At 36.0% G+C, this 19,988-nt stretch overlaps 2 protein-coding genes across 13 annotated transcripts in view; both read right to left on the reverse strand.

The window, feature by feature from the left end:
• Positions 1-4,569: 4,569 nt before the first annotated feature.
• Positions 4,570-12,748, reverse strand: endouc (endonuclease, polyU-specific C). The gene is given in 8 exon segments (NM_001044974.2): positions 4,570-5,242; positions 6,209-6,359; positions 8,381-8,493; positions 8,796-8,917; positions 10,456-10,567; positions 10,649-10,748; positions 12,098-12,157; positions 12,526-12,748. Coding segments are annotated over 8 exon segments (930 nt in total). The 5' UTR covers positions 12,537-12,748; the 3' UTR covers positions 4,570-4,981.
• Positions 12,749-14,307: 1,559 nt separating this feature from the next.
• The window catches only part of ppfibp1b (PPFIA binding protein 1b), an 82,491-nt gene continuing 76,810 nt past the window's right edge, over positions 14,308-19,988 (reverse strand). For 10 of the 12 annotated variants that reach the window (XM_087292209.1, XM_087292206.1, XM_087292210.1 and 7 more), the window contains 4 exons: positions 19,073-19,261; positions 18,485-18,652; positions 15,384-15,449; positions 14,308-15,281 (listed from right to left, as the gene is read on the reverse strand). In XM_087292209.1, the coding sequence (XP_087148335.1) occupies positions 15,213-15,281; positions 15,384-15,449; positions 18,485-18,652; positions 19,073-19,261 (492 nt within the window). In that variant the 3' untranslated portion in view covers positions 14,308-15,212. 12 annotated transcript variants of the gene reach the window in all.

The raw sequence follows: 19,988 nt of genomic DNA on the forward strand, positions 1-19,988 counted from the left end.
CAACAGACCGAAGAGGGAGACTGAACTGAAGATGGTGAATATTTATCTGAAGAACACTGGAGAACATTTGGTTTATTGCTGGAGATCCGCCAGAAAGTAGAGCTCTGTTAGTCTTGTTTTTGTCTTTTGCAGATTAGACTGGGGCATGTCACACCTCAGCGATGACTGCAAACTGATGGTCTGGTTAGTTATTTTTTGTATTGATGGATGGATGGAAAGAATAATGAATGGATGGAACGCTGGTCTGATGGTAAATAGAGGTCCTTCTAAGAGGAAGGGGGTGGAAGTGGGCATAGATTGTTAGATAGATATCTTCTTTGTGGCAGTTATTTAAACTGTAGTTAATGAACACACAACAGGCTGAAAATGAAGACTCACAACAGCCTCAGGAGCACGAGACTCACCAGGAGTGTCGCTAGACCCCATTTACAGGGGCACGTGCGAGATTCTATTTTTAAATGGCTCACATTACCAGATAATCTGCGCTGAGAATCGGAGTCGATCAAAGTCCTCGACAAGATTTCATCTTAGAAATTCGTGAGGTGAAAATAAATTTGCCTAAAACTCCTGTAGTCGAGCTCAGCTTTAGATAGTTAGCTAGATGTCTTGTCTGTGGCAGATGTTTCTTTTTCAGGTAATCGACACACAACAGGCAGAAGAAGGAAACTCACAAAGGCAAGGTGGAGATTTATCAAAAGAATGCTGGCGATCATCTTGTGCATTTCTGGAGCTCTGCAAGCACGTAGAGCTCTGTTAGTACTGTCTTTGACTTTTACAGACTAGAGTGCAGCATGTGGAGACAAATAGGAATCACACACCTCAGCAATGACTGGAAACTGATGGTCAGGATCATCCTTTAAAAACAAATGGATTGGTGCATGGATGGATGTCCTTCCAAGAGGAAGGGGGTGGTGGTGGGCATAGATTGTTAGATGTCCTCTCTGTGGCAGTTATTTAGGTAATGGAACCACAACAGGGAGAAGAAGGAGACATCGGTGGAGATTTATCGAAAAATTGCTGGAGAACCGCTTGTGCATTGCTGGAGCTCAGCCAGCAGGTAGGGCTCTGTTGGTGCTGTCTTCGTCTTTTGCAGATTGGAGTGCAGCAGAAGAAGGAAACCCACAAGGGAATAGTAAAGATTTATCTAAAGAACACTGGAGAACATTTGATTCATAGCCAGCAAGTAGAGCTCTGTATGTCTTGTTTTTGTCTTTTGCAGTTTAGACTGGGGCATGTGGAGAAATGGAAATCACACCTCAGGAATGGGCGACGCAGTAGTACAGTAGGTAGCTGCATAAAACTTATGCTGGATAAGTTGACAGTTCATTCAACTGTGGCGACCTCTGATTAATAAAGGGACTAAGCCAAAAAGAAAATGAATGAATGAATGAATGAATGAACCTCAGAAATGACTGCAAACTAATAGTCTTGTTTGGTATTTCCTAACTGGATAGGTGGATGAATTAATGAAAATAGATGTCCTTCCAAGAGGAAGGGGGTGGTGGTGGGCTTAGATAGTTAGCTAGATGTCTTGTCTGCAGCAGATGTTTTTTTTTTAAAGTAATGGACACAACAGGCAGAAGAAGGAAACTCACAAGAGCTGTGTCTTTGTCTTTATAGACTGGAGTGCAGCATGTGAAGTAAAATAGGAATTGCACACCTCAGCAATGACTGAGTGGTTAGAGGTTAGGTATTTCCAGAATGGATCAATGGACATGTGAATGAGTGAAAAACAGATGTCCTTCCAAAAGGAGGGGGGTGGAGGTGGGCATCGATTGTTAGATGTCTTCTCTGTTGCAGTTATTTAAATTGTACACTGTTAACCCTTGCTGTAGATGATGCAGTAAATTAAATAATCCTAAAGTAGCCAGTATTTTACTGTAAAATGAGTAGAATTTGTATGAAATTGTGTAGTGCAGAGAATAAATGACAGTAATTTACTTAATGTAAAATTAAAGGTAGTAACTGTCATGTTCACCAGCGAGCAACCACCAGATTTTGCTGGTAAACATTCACACACAAACATTCACACTCATTGAACTACATATCTGCCATGTTATTGACTACAACACCCAGTCATGTTCCAGATCAACACTGATTGCACTCTCACAGCTGAAGCCACTCACACAATTATTGTTTGGACTATTTATACCCCTTTGTTCCACACACGTTGCCGAGTCTTGTTTATCTGTAAGGTGACATTACAACGCGGTTTCCCTGCCTTGTTATCTTGTGTACCGACCGTTAGCCTTGTTAGCCTCTTTGTCTTTGCCTGCCGCCTGCCTTTCTGACCTCTAGCCTGTATTGGACTGCGACTCTGGATTGCCCTCATACATCTGTTTGCCGGTATTGACCACTGCTTGCCTGACTATTCAAATAAACCTGCATGTGGATCCTACCTTCTGTTGTTGGTGTCACTCCCCGGCGTTACAGTAACTTTGATAATAAATGGTAATTTATTGTGTATTTATATGGCTGTATGGTGCTATTTATAGTTACATTTTATTTTACAAGAGAAAACAAGTATTTAGGCAATAACACACACACACATACACAGGCTGTCTGTCGTATTCTAAGCACAAATCTGTTGCCCATTTAAGGTAGTCAGGTGTTTGATTTGTTTACGCTCCATTCTCTATCAGTTCAGATGCAGAGTCATATGATTTAAGCCTTAAATAAGAATCTACAATGAGTGTGTAAATGTGTTCAAATATGTTGAAGGGTTTCTAAAATAACGTCTGTTTATCGAATCAAATTGTTGGTTTCTTGAACTGTGCACTTGAAAGCTACATTGTTAGCTAGTTAGAATCTCACAACTTCTACATTCCATTAAAGTATATGTATTAATTGGATAACTCTTTATTGGTTTTACTATAATAAACAGATGCAAACAGTGTTATGTGCCTGTCTGGCAACTAAGCAGTTATTATACACAAAATCATTGAATTCCAATCTCCTCAGTTAGGTGACTTTGCACAGAAATCCTGACAGGGAATCACAAAAAATGATTCATACTGGATAGCCAGACGCAAACCTCCACTGTCAGAAATGCAAGTTGTGAATTAGTTGTTTTTTAGAGCTGTGTTTCCACCTGTGAATTATATTAGAGATAAAAGAAATGTATGTTGTCGAGCTTTTTAAAGTAAATAAAAACAAATTATATATTTGTATCCTTGTTGTTGCTGACTTTTGCTTTTGCAATAATAGTAAGATTTGCTTTTTGTCAAGTCAAACATGTTTCTAACCATATAGAGAATCTGTATGTTTTTTGATATGCATATATATATATATATATATATATATATATATATATATATATATATATATATATATATATATATATATATATATATATATATATATATATATATATATATATATAAATATATATTGGCTGAAAAGTCAATTGCCCCATACTATTTGGTCCCTTAACGAGTGGGAGGCACAAATGCAAACTGTTGTAATTCCCACATATATATATATATTATGTATATTACTATTATGCTGGTGAGATCAGAGCTGGGGAAATGCAGTTGATGAGATCAGGGCTGGGGTAATAAAGTTTATATTGCTGACTTCAATACTTCATTTGCATGCTTTGTTTGGACATCTCCCCTCCTCCTAAGGAGACATTATAGACAGGTAATCTTTGTCTCAATTCAGACTTGCAGACACATGGACTTCGTGAAGACGCTGTGTGACTGCAGATTAACCAACACGTCTCGATAAAGGAATTCTGCTTGTTTCATGTCTCTTGGACTGGGTTCTTTCTTTTTCATTATTTAATTTTTTTTCCAACAATGTACATTCACAGGCCACTTTATTAGGTACACCTTACTAGTATCAGGTTGGACCCCCTTTTGCCTTCAGAACGGCCTTAATCCTTCGTGGCATAGGTTCAACAAGGTACTGGAAATATTCCTCTGAGATTTTGGTCCATATTGACATGATAGCATCATGCAGTTTCTGCAGATTTGTCAGCTGCACATCCATGATACAAATCTCCCGTCTCACCACATCCCAAAGGTGCTCTTTTGAATTGAGATGTGGTGACTGTGGAGATCTTTTGAGTACAGTGAACTTATTGTCATGTTCAAGAAACCAGTCTGAGATTATTCATGCTTTATGACATTATGTGTTATCCTACTGGAAGCAGCCATTAGAAGACGGGTCATAAAGGTATGGCCCATCCAGCTCAAAGTTGGACGTTGTGCATTCAGAACTGCCGCTCACTGGATATTTTCTCTTTTTCAGACCATTCTCTGTGAACCCTAGAGATGGTTGTGGTGAAAATCCCAGTAGATCAGGAGTTCCTGAAATACTCAGACCAGCCCATCTGGCACCAACAATCATGCCACTTTTAAAGTCACCTTTCTTCCGCATTTTGATGCTTGGTTTGAACTGCAGCAGATCGTCTTGACCATGTCTACATGCCTAAATGCATTGAGTTGCTGCCATGTGATTAACTGATTAGAAATTTGCATTAACGAGCAGTTGGACAGGTGTACCTAATAAAGTGGCCTATGAGTGTACTATACATGTATGTAGCCGAGAGTGAGCGAGAAAGAGTTTTATTGAGTAATTCTTGATTTATTGATTCTGTAAAAAATAAAAGTATGTAAACGGTTATGTGCTTTTTTTTCCATAACCAATTATGCAAAAAACAACAGTCAGAATCAAAATACGTGAATACATTTAAAAAAAATGACCATATCAAAGTCAATTCTAATTAAACACTATAAGCATGCTAGTATTTAAAACTTACTGCTTTTAACTGTAAAAGCATTCTGAAGTTGACCAAATTAGCAAAATGTATCTCGCAAAGTAAACAAGCATCTAAAATGAAGACATCTGCAATACAAAACAAATGTTCAAAGTGGCTCTGGACCAAAGTGTCAGCTAAAAGACTAAATGTAAATGTCTCTGTATTAAAAACTAAGATATGCCTTTATAACTTGTGAACAGCTACAGTATGTGTGGTCTACATGTGTCTGTTGTTGCTGCTCAGCAGTTTAGGGTAGGCCGTCCCAATACAGCGACCATGTCTGTGCACCACCATCTCCAGCTGGTACTCGTCCAGATTGACTACGGCGGTGGTGGTCTTCTCAGTGGACGTCAGGAACAGGATGGTAAAAACGGCCATTTCAAACTCAGGGCTCACACCCACAAATGCACTCGCCACTGGCTTGACCAAACCGTGCCAGCTGAACTGCACATTCAACACATGGTCATCCGCATCAGGCTGCATGGAGGAAATGAACAGAACAAGAACAGATTCAGCAGAGCCTGTACACAGAACAATCAAATCAATTACAGAGAGGACGACAAACCAACTAAAGGCCCCATTTACTCCTTCATTTTCATTTTGTTTTAGTCAGGGTAAAAGGAAGTGGGAAAGGGGTATACTGTACTTTAATGAACATCACAATGATTTTAGGGATGCACTGATCCTGATTTTTGGCCAGATTTTAAAAATGCAGACAACAGGGGAACTTCAAGTATCACATCAGGTAGAACAGTGGTTCTCAAAGTGGGGGTCGTGGGACAATGACAAGGGTGGTTTCGCTTGGTGATTTCCAAAGCTTAAATAAATTTTATTAAACTATTTGAATTACCATATTTTATTCATGACCCACAGGAGATAGTTAATAGTTGCGTTAAAGAAACAACAACAAACAAACAAAATTCAGCCTTCAATGTTTATATTAAAATGTAATTAAATTAATAAATGACTATAAAAAACATCAGATGGTTATTAGACTGTTGCATTTTTGTGTTGTCAGTATACTCATGTTTATATGCCTATAGTTGTATCTGCAATGTTTATATATTTACTGTATAGCCACCTTGAAAAATGGAGGTCGCAAGTCACTGACATGGTTATTTTGGGGGTCGTGGGCTGAAAAGTTTGGGAATCCCTGATGTAGAAAGCATTCAAACCCTCAGGGCCCACTATAGAGTACCAAATGGCTGAAAACATCTAAAACTTGATCATTGTGATCATGTGATGGTGTTTTTCTTATCAGGCCAATTAAGTTGACATTAAATATAAGTAAATATCAGCTAATACTGATAGACCTGTTAATATATTGTGCATTACTGCCTGATATTGTTCACAATAACATCAAACTTTCATATATTCGGAGTATATTGAGGCCTTTACAAAAGAGGAACAGACTTTATTTAAATGTTGAAATAAAAGTAGTACCACATCATTGGCTCTGGCTTTGTAGCCCTTGTAATCAAGGAGATTCTGTTTCTCCTGCAGGTAAAACTGGACCCAGTTGTGAAGCCCCATGATTTCTCTGCCAAACTTGGTTTCACCGACAAACACATGCTCGAATCCACTGGAGTCCTCCCTGGTTTGATGAAAGGGATGATTTTTATAATTAGAGCAGAAAACATACACAAGACTTGTCATGCTTTGTCATGAAAGCAAAGGTGAAAGAGGGGAAATATTGATACATCACAGCATTACAATCTTTTCTATCATATTCCAGCTAAATTATATCAATAAATAGACAGCCATATCAAAATATTGCAAACATTATATTATGCAATTTGGTTGAATATTAAAATGATTACTTTTTCTCACATTCTAGAGTTTCTGATGAATTTTTCCCCACAGTTGCAAGATTAAAACTCAAAATATGACTTTTCCTTGCAATTTTGAATTTATATCTTGTAATTCTGAGTAAATATTTTGTAATTCTGATGTTTTTTTCCTCACATTCGCAAGATAAAAACACTTTAAAAAATAACTTTCTAGCAATTTTGAATGAACATTTTGTAATTCTGAGTTTATATCTTGCAATTGTGATGTTTTTTCTCAGTTGAAAGATTAAAACTCAAAAATCTGATGTTTTTCTTTTGCAATTTTGAATATATATCTTGTCATTGTTGATGTTTTTTTTTTCTTACACGTCGAAAGATAAAAACTCAAAAATATGACTTTTTCTTGCAATTTTGAATTCATATCTTGTAATTCTGAGTTTATATCTTGCAATTCTGATGTTTTTTTTCTCACAGTCGCAAGTTAAATACTTAAAAAATGCTAAAAAGTCATTTTTTTGTTAACATTTTATAATTCTGAGATTATATTTAGCAATTCAGATGTTTTATTTTTCAATGTTGCAAGATAAACTCAATCACTTTCTCGCCATTTCGAATGTACATTTTGCAGTTAGGTTTATATATTTATCGTACAATTCCAGCTTTTTTTTAATGATTGCAAAATAAAGCTTAGAATTCAGAGTTCGTCTTGCGTTTTTGAGCTTATATCTTTGTATTCTCAAAATACATCTTGCAATTCTGAAGAAAAAACTACAGGCCCTATCATACACCTGGCACAATAAGGCACAAGACGTGTACAGCATGATTTGTTGCTATTTTCAGACCAGCACAACCCTAATTTTCACGTTTTGCACTACATTGTTTAAATGGTAAATCTATTTACGCCACTTTGTGGACTCATGGGTGTTCCAGTCTGTGTTAAGGCGCGTTGTTGGCACGTTGCTATTTTGAGAAACTGAGATAGACTGCGCCGTTGACTATCTAAAAGTTGGTCTGAAGTGCAGCACAGAGGGCATTGGTTATGCGCCTATGTGGGTTCAAATGCTAAAACATTACCTACATGCTTTCATATCGGGGGGCTTTTTCAGTTTATTCATGACAATTTGCATTTGTATAATGTTATTATTATTAGCAGCATTATTTATTATATGCATATTTTTATTTATTTGAATAAAAACAAGCTTGGATTTGTCCACATTGTCCACATATTCATTTATTTATTCAAACGGAATTTAGAAACAGTTTTGAAACAAATCTTTGCGATTAACAAACTAAATTAAATATGTAGGCTGATGGATGTCTTTAGTGGAGTGTGTGCAACACTGTTTTCTTATCTATGAAAGTAAAGGAGAAAAGAGTGAAAGCAAAGTAAAGAGAAAGTAAAAAGGCAGAATGGAGGGGGCTCGTTCTTTATCCTCGCTCTACAGATGCTGTTTAACTGTTTTTTCACTAGAGAACCGTAAAGTTTATCCACTTATAAAGTCCGCCATGCAAATAGCAAATGCGCTATGGCACAACACAAATGACTCTTAAAAGGAATGGGAGATGAGACTCTGATTGAATGAATGCATGTTATGCTCAAAACACACCCAGAACTCATTAAGAGAATAAGCACAACCCTGTTAGACCATGCACCATGCGGCAAACCATACATACATTTTTTTATCCTTAAAATAGCAAAAGTGGGTTTGGACATGCCCTGTCTGCATTGCAATCTGTTAACTCAATGCACTCATCAGCTTAGTCAAATTTGCAAGATATAAATTAGCAATTTGGAAAATTTCATCTTATTTTTATTTTCACTTACCCTCCGTTTCTCTCTCTATGATACAGGCGGAACCACATGTAGTACAGCTGACTCTTAAACTGTCTCAGATCCGAGCGGGATTTTCCCTTTCCAATCAGGTACTGGTGGGCTCGCTGAAGAAATGCAAACATGATTTAACATACGACTGAACCCTCTGAACTCGTGACCCATAATCATCATTATACGCCCTTCCACATTCCTCTCCCATTTTTATAATATGCCGCTTCCAAGAACAGGGTGTGGAAGGGAACAACCACAATATTTTGGTTAGCAACGGAAAAAAGGTGAATCTTCTCTTTATAATAAAACTTTGATAGCTTTCTTTTTTTATTCCTTTTAAATACAAAAGAAGGGGATGCATTCTCTTATGGTAAAGGGAATAGTTTGATTTATACAAGGTGAATTTCTACAATACCTTCATGACTGCTGTTTCTAAGATAGCATCCAGAAAGGAGTTATTTTCGGTCACTTCTTCAGCGGTCACTCTCTCTGCCACACCAGTGGACCTCTCATAGTTGTCCAAAAGCTTCATAAAACCTGTTGTTTTAAATCACCATTTACCAGCATCAGGGAGAAGAATAAAAAAGAAGAATCACCTCTGGAAATTTTGGTGTGTAAATTTCACATTAACAAACCTATTTTTGAAAATAAAACATTTTATTGTTTATTCTGATCTGTACTTGAAATATATTAAATGAGCAGTCTGAATCAGTGTTTCTCAACCATGTTCCTAGAGGACCACCAACACTGCATGTTTTGGACATCTCCTTTGTCTGTCACACCCAATACAGGTCTTTCAGTTAAAAGCTAATGAGCTGATGATCAGACTCAGGGGTGTTTGCTTAAAGAAACTTGAAAAATGTGCAGAGCTGGTGGTCCTCCAGGAAGTTCAGGAACATGGTAGAAAAACACTGTTCTAAATTGTATTATATTTAAATGAAATCAAAGAGGGAATTTCAATACCTTTTAAGAACTTAAGACTCTTTCCATACATCTTAAGAAGTCATCATTATTTTACTGTAAGTTTCAACCGGTAATGACATTTGAACTTACAGTATATTTACTAAATACTGATTGTAAGAAACTAATCTTAAACTAAAACATTATATATACACTGAATTGAAACGCTAATCCAGCAGGAGACACCTACTGACCAGCAGAAATAACCTTGGTTACTGAAGAAAGTAAAACAATGTGATGTCTAATAGAGCAGGATTTGATCAGTTTCATAAACTATCCCCATATTAGCATCCCAATATTCAGATTAAATTCAGGCAAGCTTTAGCATACAACTATACTTTGCATAATCAAAAACGATACAAAATGGACAATACAAAAAAAACCTTTTAAAATAGATCAAATTTAATATTTTAAGGGCTTTTAATTTCTCTATCTAGACTTTTAATACTTTTTAAAACCCTGTGGACACCCTGTTCATTTTTATTATTGTTATATATTTAAATCTATTTTATATTTTTTTTTATACTGGCTGCTAACAAATGGGTAAAGCCCACTGAGATGCTTAAATATAGTGATTTAATATGTCATCAGATAGTTCTTGTTTACAAGATTTTTGATTTATAATCTATGAAAGATCTGTAAACCTTCCTTTGGTAGAAATATTGACAATGCATGCAACTAGTATTATTTGCTAAAATATTTGTCAGAATATTTATGAATATTTTAATGCTGTCTTGCCTTTTTTTGGTATGTAAATAATTTCAGTCTTAAATTTAATTATTCTGCTCAATCCATTTTTCCAAAATATGTGATAGAATTGACAGGCATTGCTGTTTCATATGAACATTCAAATGTTTGGTAATGTTGCACCAGGCAACAATTAAACAAATGGATAATTTCATAAATCACGAGAAAAGACTGAATTTACTGTAACAGTTCCAGCAGTTGATTGTAAGATTAACTGCCTGCCTAAACACAGCTGTGTTTCTTGGCGTGTCTCCTTTAAATCATCTGAGCACAGATCTCTGTACAAACTGTTTCGCAAACTGACAGAATAAATAAATGTGGCTAGTCTCTTAGGTGTTATATCAGGAAATATAAAGAAAAGAACATACGTGCATAAGTGGTAATGGAGCTCAGTTTGGCCTCATCGACATTAACAAACAGTGGTGATGAGGCATGGTCTACCACATTTGTGCTTCCCTGTGGTATGTAACCAGCTTTGCCCTAAAAGAAATGCAAGATGCTTTACTGTCATGACCTGTCACCGTAGTTACTATTCAGGGGGTAAAAAAAAAATACTGAAACCTGTAGTGAGATGTTGTAATTAGTCAGAGGCTCCATGCGATTTACATCCAGCTTCCAGAGCTCATTAAAAATATTCGAAAGCTCCTGGTTCACAGTTTGACTGAGAATGTAAGAGGAAAAGTTAATTGTATTAAATGTTGTTGTATAAATTGTACATAAAAAGCTTTCACATAAAGCATTCATATATATATATATATATATATATATATATATATATATATATATATATATATATATATATATATATATATATATATATACACATATACACTCATCGGCCACTTTATTAGGTACACCTTTCCAACTGCTTGTAATGCAAATAGAAAGGCATGTAGACATGGTCAAGATGATCTGCTGCAGTTCAAACTGAGCATCAGAATGGGGAAGAAAGATGATTTAAGTGACCATGAACGTGGCATGATTGTTGGCGTCAGACTGGCTAGTCTGAGTATTTCAGAAACTGTTTATCTACAAACATTTTCAAGCACAACCTTCTCTAAGGTTTACAGAGAATGGCCTGAAAAAGAGAAAATATCCAGTGAGCGGCAGTTCTGTGGGAGCAACTACCTTGTTTATGCCAGAAGTCAGAGGAGAATGGCCAGACTGGTACGAGCTGACAGAAAAGCACCAGTAACTCAAATAACCACTCGTTTCAACCGAGGTATGCAGAAGAGCATCTCTGAATGCACAACATGTCCAACCTTGAGGTGGATGGGCTACAACAGCAGCAGCAGACCACACTGGGTGCCACCCCTGTCAACTAAGAGCAGGAAACTAAGACTACAATTCGCAGAGACTCACCAAAATTGGACAATAGATCGGAAAACATTGCCTGGTCTGATGAGTCTCGATTTCTGCTGCGACATTCGGATGGTAGGGTCAGAATTTGGTGTCAACAACATGAAAACATCAATCCATCCAGCCTTGTATCAATGGTTCAGGCTGGTGGTGGTGGTGTAATGGTGTGGGGGATATTTTCTTGCCACACTTTGGGGCCATTAGTACCAATTGAGCATCATGTCAACACCACAGCCTACTTGAGAATTGCTGCTGACCATGTCCATTCCCTTATTACCACGGTGTACCCATCTTCTGATGACTACATCCAGCAGGATAACGCGCCATGTCATAAAGCGCAAATCATCTCAGACTGGTTTCTTGAACATGACAATGAGTTCACTGTACTCAAATGGCCTCCACAGTCTCCAGATCGCAATCCAATAGAGCCCCTTGGGGATGTGATGGAATGGGAGATTCACATCATGGACAAATCTGCAGCAACTGCGTGATACTATCATGTCAATATGGACAAAAATCTCAGAGGAATTTTCCATTACCTTGATGAATTTATGCCACAAAGGATTAAGGCTGTTTTTAAGGTAAAAGTCCAACCTGTTACTAGTAAGGTGTACCTAATAAAGTGCCTAATATATGGGTACAATAATTTACCTTGATGCATCAGTGAGCGTAAACAGTGACAACAGCACAGGGATCCATCCAAAATCATATCTGTAACATGTAAACACACACACACACACACACACACACACACACACACACACACACACACACACAAGAATGTATACAAATTATGTCGTTAGAATTATATAAAGATGTAATTTAAGCGGACAAAAGTTAATCTCATCCTGGAATTTACAGTTTAGAGAAATGCTGTAAAAGTTAAGTTTGCATAGAGAATATACAAAATAAGTAAACAAAATAATTAACACCAATTTAGAAGGTTACAAAAGCAAGACAAATCTTAACCACGTCAAGCTTAATGCCCTTTGGTAAAAAAAAATAATGATAATAAAAACATTCTGCTTTTAAAACAAGTCAAAAGATTTCGTTGAAGAAAAAACAAGTTTTCCACATACCCACTGGCCATGGTGGTTGGTATAATGCGCGTGCACAGATGAACGCGAAGTATTTGTATGGTTTTTCCTCTTTTGTTTAAGGTCTTACACTAAAACTCACACAGTGAAGTGGCCCCTGGTGAAGCTCTCATGCCTGAATACACTCAAATACATTCACCGAGTCAATCCATCTCTGCCACAGCAGTAGAAAAGACTGAGGGATAGACGGGAAAAGCACTTCAAACTACAGCTTTGGGGGGCGGGGCATATTGGAAGTCGAGGAAGAGACTTTAACAAAGTTATTTTTAACTGGTTTATCGGATATTAATCATACAGAACTTTTCTAAAGCTGTGAGCTGCTATAATAAACAATATTAGGTATTGGTTTTGTTTTCCTGGTTATCCTTCTAGAGCTTTAGTTAGGTTTAGAAACCGGTGTCTCCATCTATCGCTTTCAGGCACGTTACAACAAACATGAAACGTTCTTCTAACGTTATATTTTAAAGAGACAAAAATAGTGCGTCCTGTTTAGGATTTATTTATTTTATTACAATCAGAAAACAACTTTAAACAACCTAAAAATAACTTAAAAAGAACGTAAAACAAGTCAATAAGCTTATGCAAACATAGTGTTAAACATAACACTGAACGTTTTCAACATTAAAATATTACTCTCTCAAGTACACGTTAGTTACAATTTAATAATATCTAGATTCATTTCTCTGAAACCAGTCATAGTAATATACCCCACAGGAAAAAAAGTACTTCATGGTAAATTCAGTTTTTGAACCAAGTTTTTGCACTCATTTGCTGTGATTCTTTAGTTGCTGAAGTAGTACAATAGCAATATTTATGTTTATCAACATTTTTTCAACAACTATTGTACTACAAATTTAGTGTAGTAAAAACTAAGATTATGGATGTAACAGATGTGAAATTGCCACTTGTGTGACTTTGGTAAATCAAATCAAATTGTTTGAAAACATTGACAAATATTTCAGATCTAAATATTTCAGTATGAAATATTAATATCAGTTAAGTAGTATTTCAATATCCTAGAACTATCCCAGGAAGAGTTTCGTTATTTTGGTAAAAACTTTTTTTCATGGTACAGTTGACATTTGCATGGAATTGTTCAAATGATGTAGACAGAATAAGACTTTTAGCATAATATGGTTCAGAAATACTACAGTATTTACTGTGAATCACCATAATATATTCTCCATGTGGTATCGGGTTAGAATTTGATAATTTTCCTAAAGGTTACATGGTAATATTCTCATTTTTATATCCATACTATTAGTCTGCAAAACCAGGTGGGCAATATGCTCTGACTCCATGCGCCCCCTATAGGAAGCCCACAAGAGTCAGCCATGAAAAACAGGATTTAATCAATTGATCGGTTTATTTCTAAAAACTGAAAGCATAAACTACACATAAAACACAATAAATATAGATATACTAATATATAAATAACTTTTTATAACTAATGCAAAAAAAGAGAAACTTCTGCAAACTGTCCAACAGATGGTGCTGTTTAACAAATTATGGACTGCTGCTTTTTTCTAATTTTGTAAATAAACATCAATATAAAATCCCCTTAAAATAAACCGTTTTAAACGCTTTCATTTCTTTGAAATGAAAATAATGGACAAATTACGTAAACTACCGCACTGCAGCTTTTATTTTGTATTTGTATTGTATATTATTACTAGTTATATAATACATCTGCTCAGCGCTTACTTTAATATATAGCACTAACTGTTGAACTAAGCGACACACAAATGCAACAAACAAAGCCAGCAAGTTTTTCATCTTTTATTCTCCTTTAAAAAAAACGAGTAAACGTCAACAAAGTACAAACATGTAACTCTGAAATGGTTATGAGTGGCACTATGTATTTATTTTAAATATAATTCCCAGCTGCTTACAATTTTGTGCTTATGCCAGTATTGCATTAAATATTGATGCTACATGATAGCATTTTCATAAATGAGAACGTTGCCATCCTTTAAGTACTGCAGCAGTGGAAAAATAAATCAGAATAAACGCTCATTAAAGTACAAATATTTTATCCAAACGAGCCTTAAATAACATGCAAACCTTTACAAACAAGATGTAAAATATTGTACAGAATTTTGCATGCAAATGCTTTAAGCATATGCATTAATTCTGCATATACTGGCTTAAGAAAAGAAAATGTACAAGTCAAAAACATCTAAACTTTTAACATCATGTTTAAGAATGCACCTGGATCCAACAGGTCAATGCTAGTATCAGTATTAGCAGTGTACAACTTTAACTTATCCATATAAAATATATCTTTGATTTTGACTGAAAGTGTCATTGTGCTCTTCTGCCACCATAACAACTGGCACAAACACCAATATATGTAACAACCTGTCACAGATTTATCCAGGAAGATGATTTAAAAATGACCAGCAAACTTCAGTAGGACTGCTATTCATTTTAAGAAAAAAAAAAAAAAAAAACAGCATAAAATAAACAAGACCACTAACAATCTGATAAAAAACAGGGCAGACATTCTTCAAACTCTCTTATTATTACAATGTTCTTAAAAGGCATATTGTAATGTAATAAATACTTTGAAATGGTGTTTCATGGAGCTGACGTGTATATTTGGCATTCATATGGAGGTGTTGGCACAGTCAGTTGGCATTAAAGCAGCGAGAGTGAGGGTCTCCTTCTCACACGTTGGAGTCGTCATCCTTCACGCTGGCATTGGGGAAGAAGAACTCGTCATCCTTCAGCATACTCTGAACACGAGACACGAGACACACACACACACACACACAGATCAGCTTGACTGTACATTAAGCAGCAGCAGAGGTTAGAGCAGATGCACAGTTGTTTGTTACCGTTAAGTTGTTGATGCCCTCAGAGAAAGCTCCAATCTGTCTCACTGTCCCTTCAGAGTCTTCCATCTGGGCCATAAAAAGGTGCAAAGATGAGCAAAAAGTTGCATAGGTATTATTAATTTATTTATTTACATGTTATTAACTGAATCTGCAGGTTAATTACATATAATAACTAAATAGTATTAGAAAATAATAACCGAACTTGCACAATAGGTCAAATGTTTGGACGTTTTTTTTTTTATTTATTTTGTATCTCTTACCGTACGTTCACACCGAAAGCGGCGAGAGCGTCCAAGGTCGCTCTGGCCGCCCTGGCGACAACGCTGTCTGCCTTCAGCTCCTGCGGCAAGAGCGTCAAAACTCGCTACATTGATCTCTTATTTAAAGGAGCCATTGCAGCATATCAGTTACATTCCTGCATAAAACATGTTTCTAGCGTGAAAATGTTGCGCACTTCTTATCAAATTCATACAACAATGGAAGATCCAGTTGCGTGTGGTGTGGCTTTGCTCTATTTATCCAATATGTGTCCATATGTCTGAAATATCCTGAAGCAGCAGTACTGTTTTGTACTGTCACATCGCGTGAGATTCCCGCTTTTTTAAGATAAATTTATATAACATTAATGAACATCAGTAACTCGCCAGTAACTTATTTAATGCATGTTCCTGTAGGAAAAGATTGTAAATAATTGGAAATCCGGCGACCGCAATAATCAAACCCTTGGGAACAACTGTGGTCGGAACCAAAGTTCACAGGTCTGTGTTCTCTGAACTGCTATCAAGCAATGGACGTCTTCATTCTGATTGCTTGCCGCCGAAACGCGTCATAGCTCATTACCATAAAGTTGACTTCATTTCAACTCTCCTCGACGCTCACGCCGGCAAAGACGCGCCGCGCTGCTCCTCGCCGCCGGCTCTCATTGAAAATAAATGACTTCCGGCTACTTTGACGCTCTCGCCGCTTTCGGTGTGAACGTACGGTTACACCAATCAAGATTATTTTTAATATTAGTATTGTGAAATTTCATTTATATATTTTTTTAAATTTCATTTTCTGTGTATTTTAAACTAATGATAAAATTTATTCTTGCAATATAATAATGAATCCGATTTTTAAACAGCCATTTTGTACATTTCAAATGAATCTAAAAATGTTTACTGTTGATAAAATGCGGAGTAAAAGTACTATACAAGTCTTTAAAGTCACTTTTCATGAGCTAATGCTTCAAGTAATGTCTACGTAATATGTGGTAAATCATAAGAAAAACAATGAAAGTTGAAATTTATTACAGCATATCATAAAACACACAACAATCTCTTTAGTTTTAATTTATTTTTATATCTATGTAAATAGATGATGCTTGCACAGCACTAATGATGGAAGGCCATGCTGTTGGCCAAGAAAAGAAGTAAAAACATCTAACCTCCATTCCAGTATACAGATATTTGTCAAACTAAGTTTAGATAATCTTGATAGTATTGCTAAATTAGTAATAGTAGGTAAAACTACTTCTATTGTAAAGCCACGATCACACTGCACTTTTCGCTCCATAGACTTCCATTCATAGGCATAAGCAGGCATGAGATGATAACTGTTATCCACGGTATACCACAATTTAGAAAAGTCAAGGTTTTAAAACTGCCAAAAATTTTCAGTAATACCGTTACTAAAGTATCTGTAAGATTTTTTTTATTTACTTTTTTTTAGGACAACAGTATCACCAGCAGAAAACATATGCAAAGATGGCGTTTTAAATGAGAGAAAACTTGTGTTAAAGGAAGTATTGAAGACAGCAGAGGTCAGCAATTCATTTGAATTATTTAGCCTGACATGTTCACTGCTGCAAAATATTAGAAATGTTTCTCAAAATATATATATATATATATATAAATTGTGTTAAATAGGAAAAATCTTTGTTGTTTTTTACTATAACTTATTTTAGAGCATTAATCATAATACGGTAATACAGTGATTATGTGATTGCGTTAGACCAATAGAAGATAATTTAAAATAAGAAATTTAAAATATGGAGCAATCGCACACTTTTATTAACGTCTAATGATATTGTTTAATACCCCCCCTTTTCACAGCGCCATAAGAATTTTGCAAGTACAAGCTCTAGTGTGTCTGCAGCTTTAGTCACTTTGGACAAAAAATGTCTGCTAAATGACTAGATGTAAAAGTAATTTCCATGATTTTTCCAAAACCTTGTGGGTTTTTCTGCTTTTCCAAAACTTTTCTAAGCCTGAAAAATTCCACGTCAAAGTTCCATGACTTTTCCAGGTTTTCCATGACCATATGAGCCCTGTAACAAAAACTGTGCAGACATTTCTTAAACTCTCTTATTATTACAATATTTTATGTTAAAAGTTTTGGCAATTATTGATCTCTTAAATGAAACTGATACAAAATAAAAATAAATAAAATATTACAATGGGGCCACAGAGTGGCTCAGTGGTTAGCACTGTCGCCTCGCAGCAAGAAGGTTGCTGGTTTGAGTCCCGGCTGGGTCAATTGGCATTTCTGTGTGGAGTCTGCATGTTCTCCCCATGTTGGCGTGGGTTTCCTCAGGGTGTTTTGGTTTTTCCCCCTAAGTCCAAAGACATGCGCTATAGGTGAGCTGAATAAACTAAATTGCCATAGTGTGCGTGTGTGAGTGTGTATAGATTTTCCCTAGTACTGAGTTGGAGCTGAAAGGGCATCCGCTGTCAAAAACATATGCTGGATAAGTAGGTGGTTCATTCCACTGTGGCGTCCCCAGATGAATAATGGGACTAAGCTGAAGGAAAACGAATGATGAAAATGTTACAACATTTTTACAGTAAATTTAGTAGACTGATCAATAGTTTATATTTTGTAATATTAAAACATTTCAAATATCATATAAAATTAAACAATATTCGGTATTGCATGTGTATTTTGCAGTATTAAATAATGTTAATTATTAAGTTAATGACTAACCAATTAACTAATATAAAACTGGAAAGTCCAAATGTTCCAGCTGACCACCAGAAAGCAAGGTTGATCAGTGTGAGCAGTCACAGCTATTCACGCTGGCACTCTGAATCCATCATGCACTAAAAAACCTCGATCTTTACCTGATCCAGTCGATCGAGGTCATCATCATAGATCTGGAGCTCCATGCCTCTGTAGCCCTTCTGGAAGCTGCGTCCTTTGGGCATCTCCACATCCATGGGACACACATACTCTTCATTGTCCTCCTGCTTCTTTTTTCTCCCAAACCCCACAAATGCCAGCTTATGTGGCTAAAAATGGACAAAAATCGTGTGCAGTCAAAATCATTAGGCCTCTTGTGAATTTGTTTTCTTTTTTAAATATTTCTCAGATGTTTAACAGAGTAAGGAAAGTTTCACAGTATGTCTGATAACATTTTTTAGTCTAGAGAAAGTCTGACTTGCTTTGTTTTGGCTAGAATAAAAGGATTTTCCATAATTGAATCAGTTTTTTTTTATTATGTACTTTCATCATGGCAAAGATAAAAGAAATCAGTTATTATGAATGAGTTATTAAAACTATTATGTTTAGAAAAGTGTTGAAAAAATCTCTCCGTTGAAGAGAAATTGGGGGAAAATATACAGGGGGGCTAATAATTCTGACTCAACTGTAATCGTTTAAACTCCAAACTGAAGGAATCATCAGATAAATGAGCAGTGTTGCGATCATACCTTGACTTTAGCCGTGGCAGTGAGTAAAGCGTAATCTGGATTCTCCAGACACTCCTGTTTGAGCTGCTGGGCCTCGGAACCCACCAGCAGGTTAAAGTGAGTGGCCAGATGCCTCCGCAGCAGAGTCTTATTGGGGGGAATATTCAGCAGCAGAGCCATCGTCTCCACATTAAAGCGAGGCTCCAGCACCTATAAACAACATGGTGATTCATTTTAGTCGTGTGATATTTTGTCATGGAAATCATTAAGATAAGTGATGTTATTGTCATTTTAAAACTACATTATTCCACTGATTATATGATTATACAACATATACAACATAGTGCAAATAGGCATAAACACATTCAAGCGACAAAACTGTTTCCTTCTTAATGATGACATGAAATTAAAGTTTTTTTTAGACTTTAGTATTATAGTTAATTTAAGGAAATCTATAAACTAGTGCACACCAAAACAGAGACAAAATTCACATTTAGAAGATATAAATGTAATATAAACATACAAAGCTGGCAGTTCGTCACTCCCGCCTAAATGTATTAGCACTTTTTCTCACGTCACCTCATCCGCTTGTGAAGTCGTGATGTATCGGTAACGTATGGAATACTGTTTCCGGGTCAAGTCGCTACTCGTTTGAATTGATAAAATATTCCTTTATGAACACTTTTTAGTCCTATCACACATAAAAATGTATTTTATATAAAATTATAGTGTACACGACTGTCTCTGGACTTGCTGCATCACAAATACCAAAATTGTAACAATTTATAAAAAATTAATCACGTTCTGGCCATTGGAAATTCGGTATGGATATACATATTGCGATTGTGATATTCGAAAGTATTACACTGCTTTGTAAACGTTTATTATTACTATTTGACGAGTCTCCTCATTCAGTTTCAAAGAGGGCTTGGACCCA

The sequence above is a fragment of the Danio rerio genome, chromosome 18 (genome assembly GCF_052040795.2).
Source record: "Danio rerio strain M-AB ecotype USA chromosome 18, GRCz13ab, whole genome shotgun sequence".
In the NCBI taxonomy this organism is placed as follows: Eukaryota; Metazoa; Chordata; class Actinopteri; order Cypriniformes; family Danionidae; genus Danio; species Danio rerio.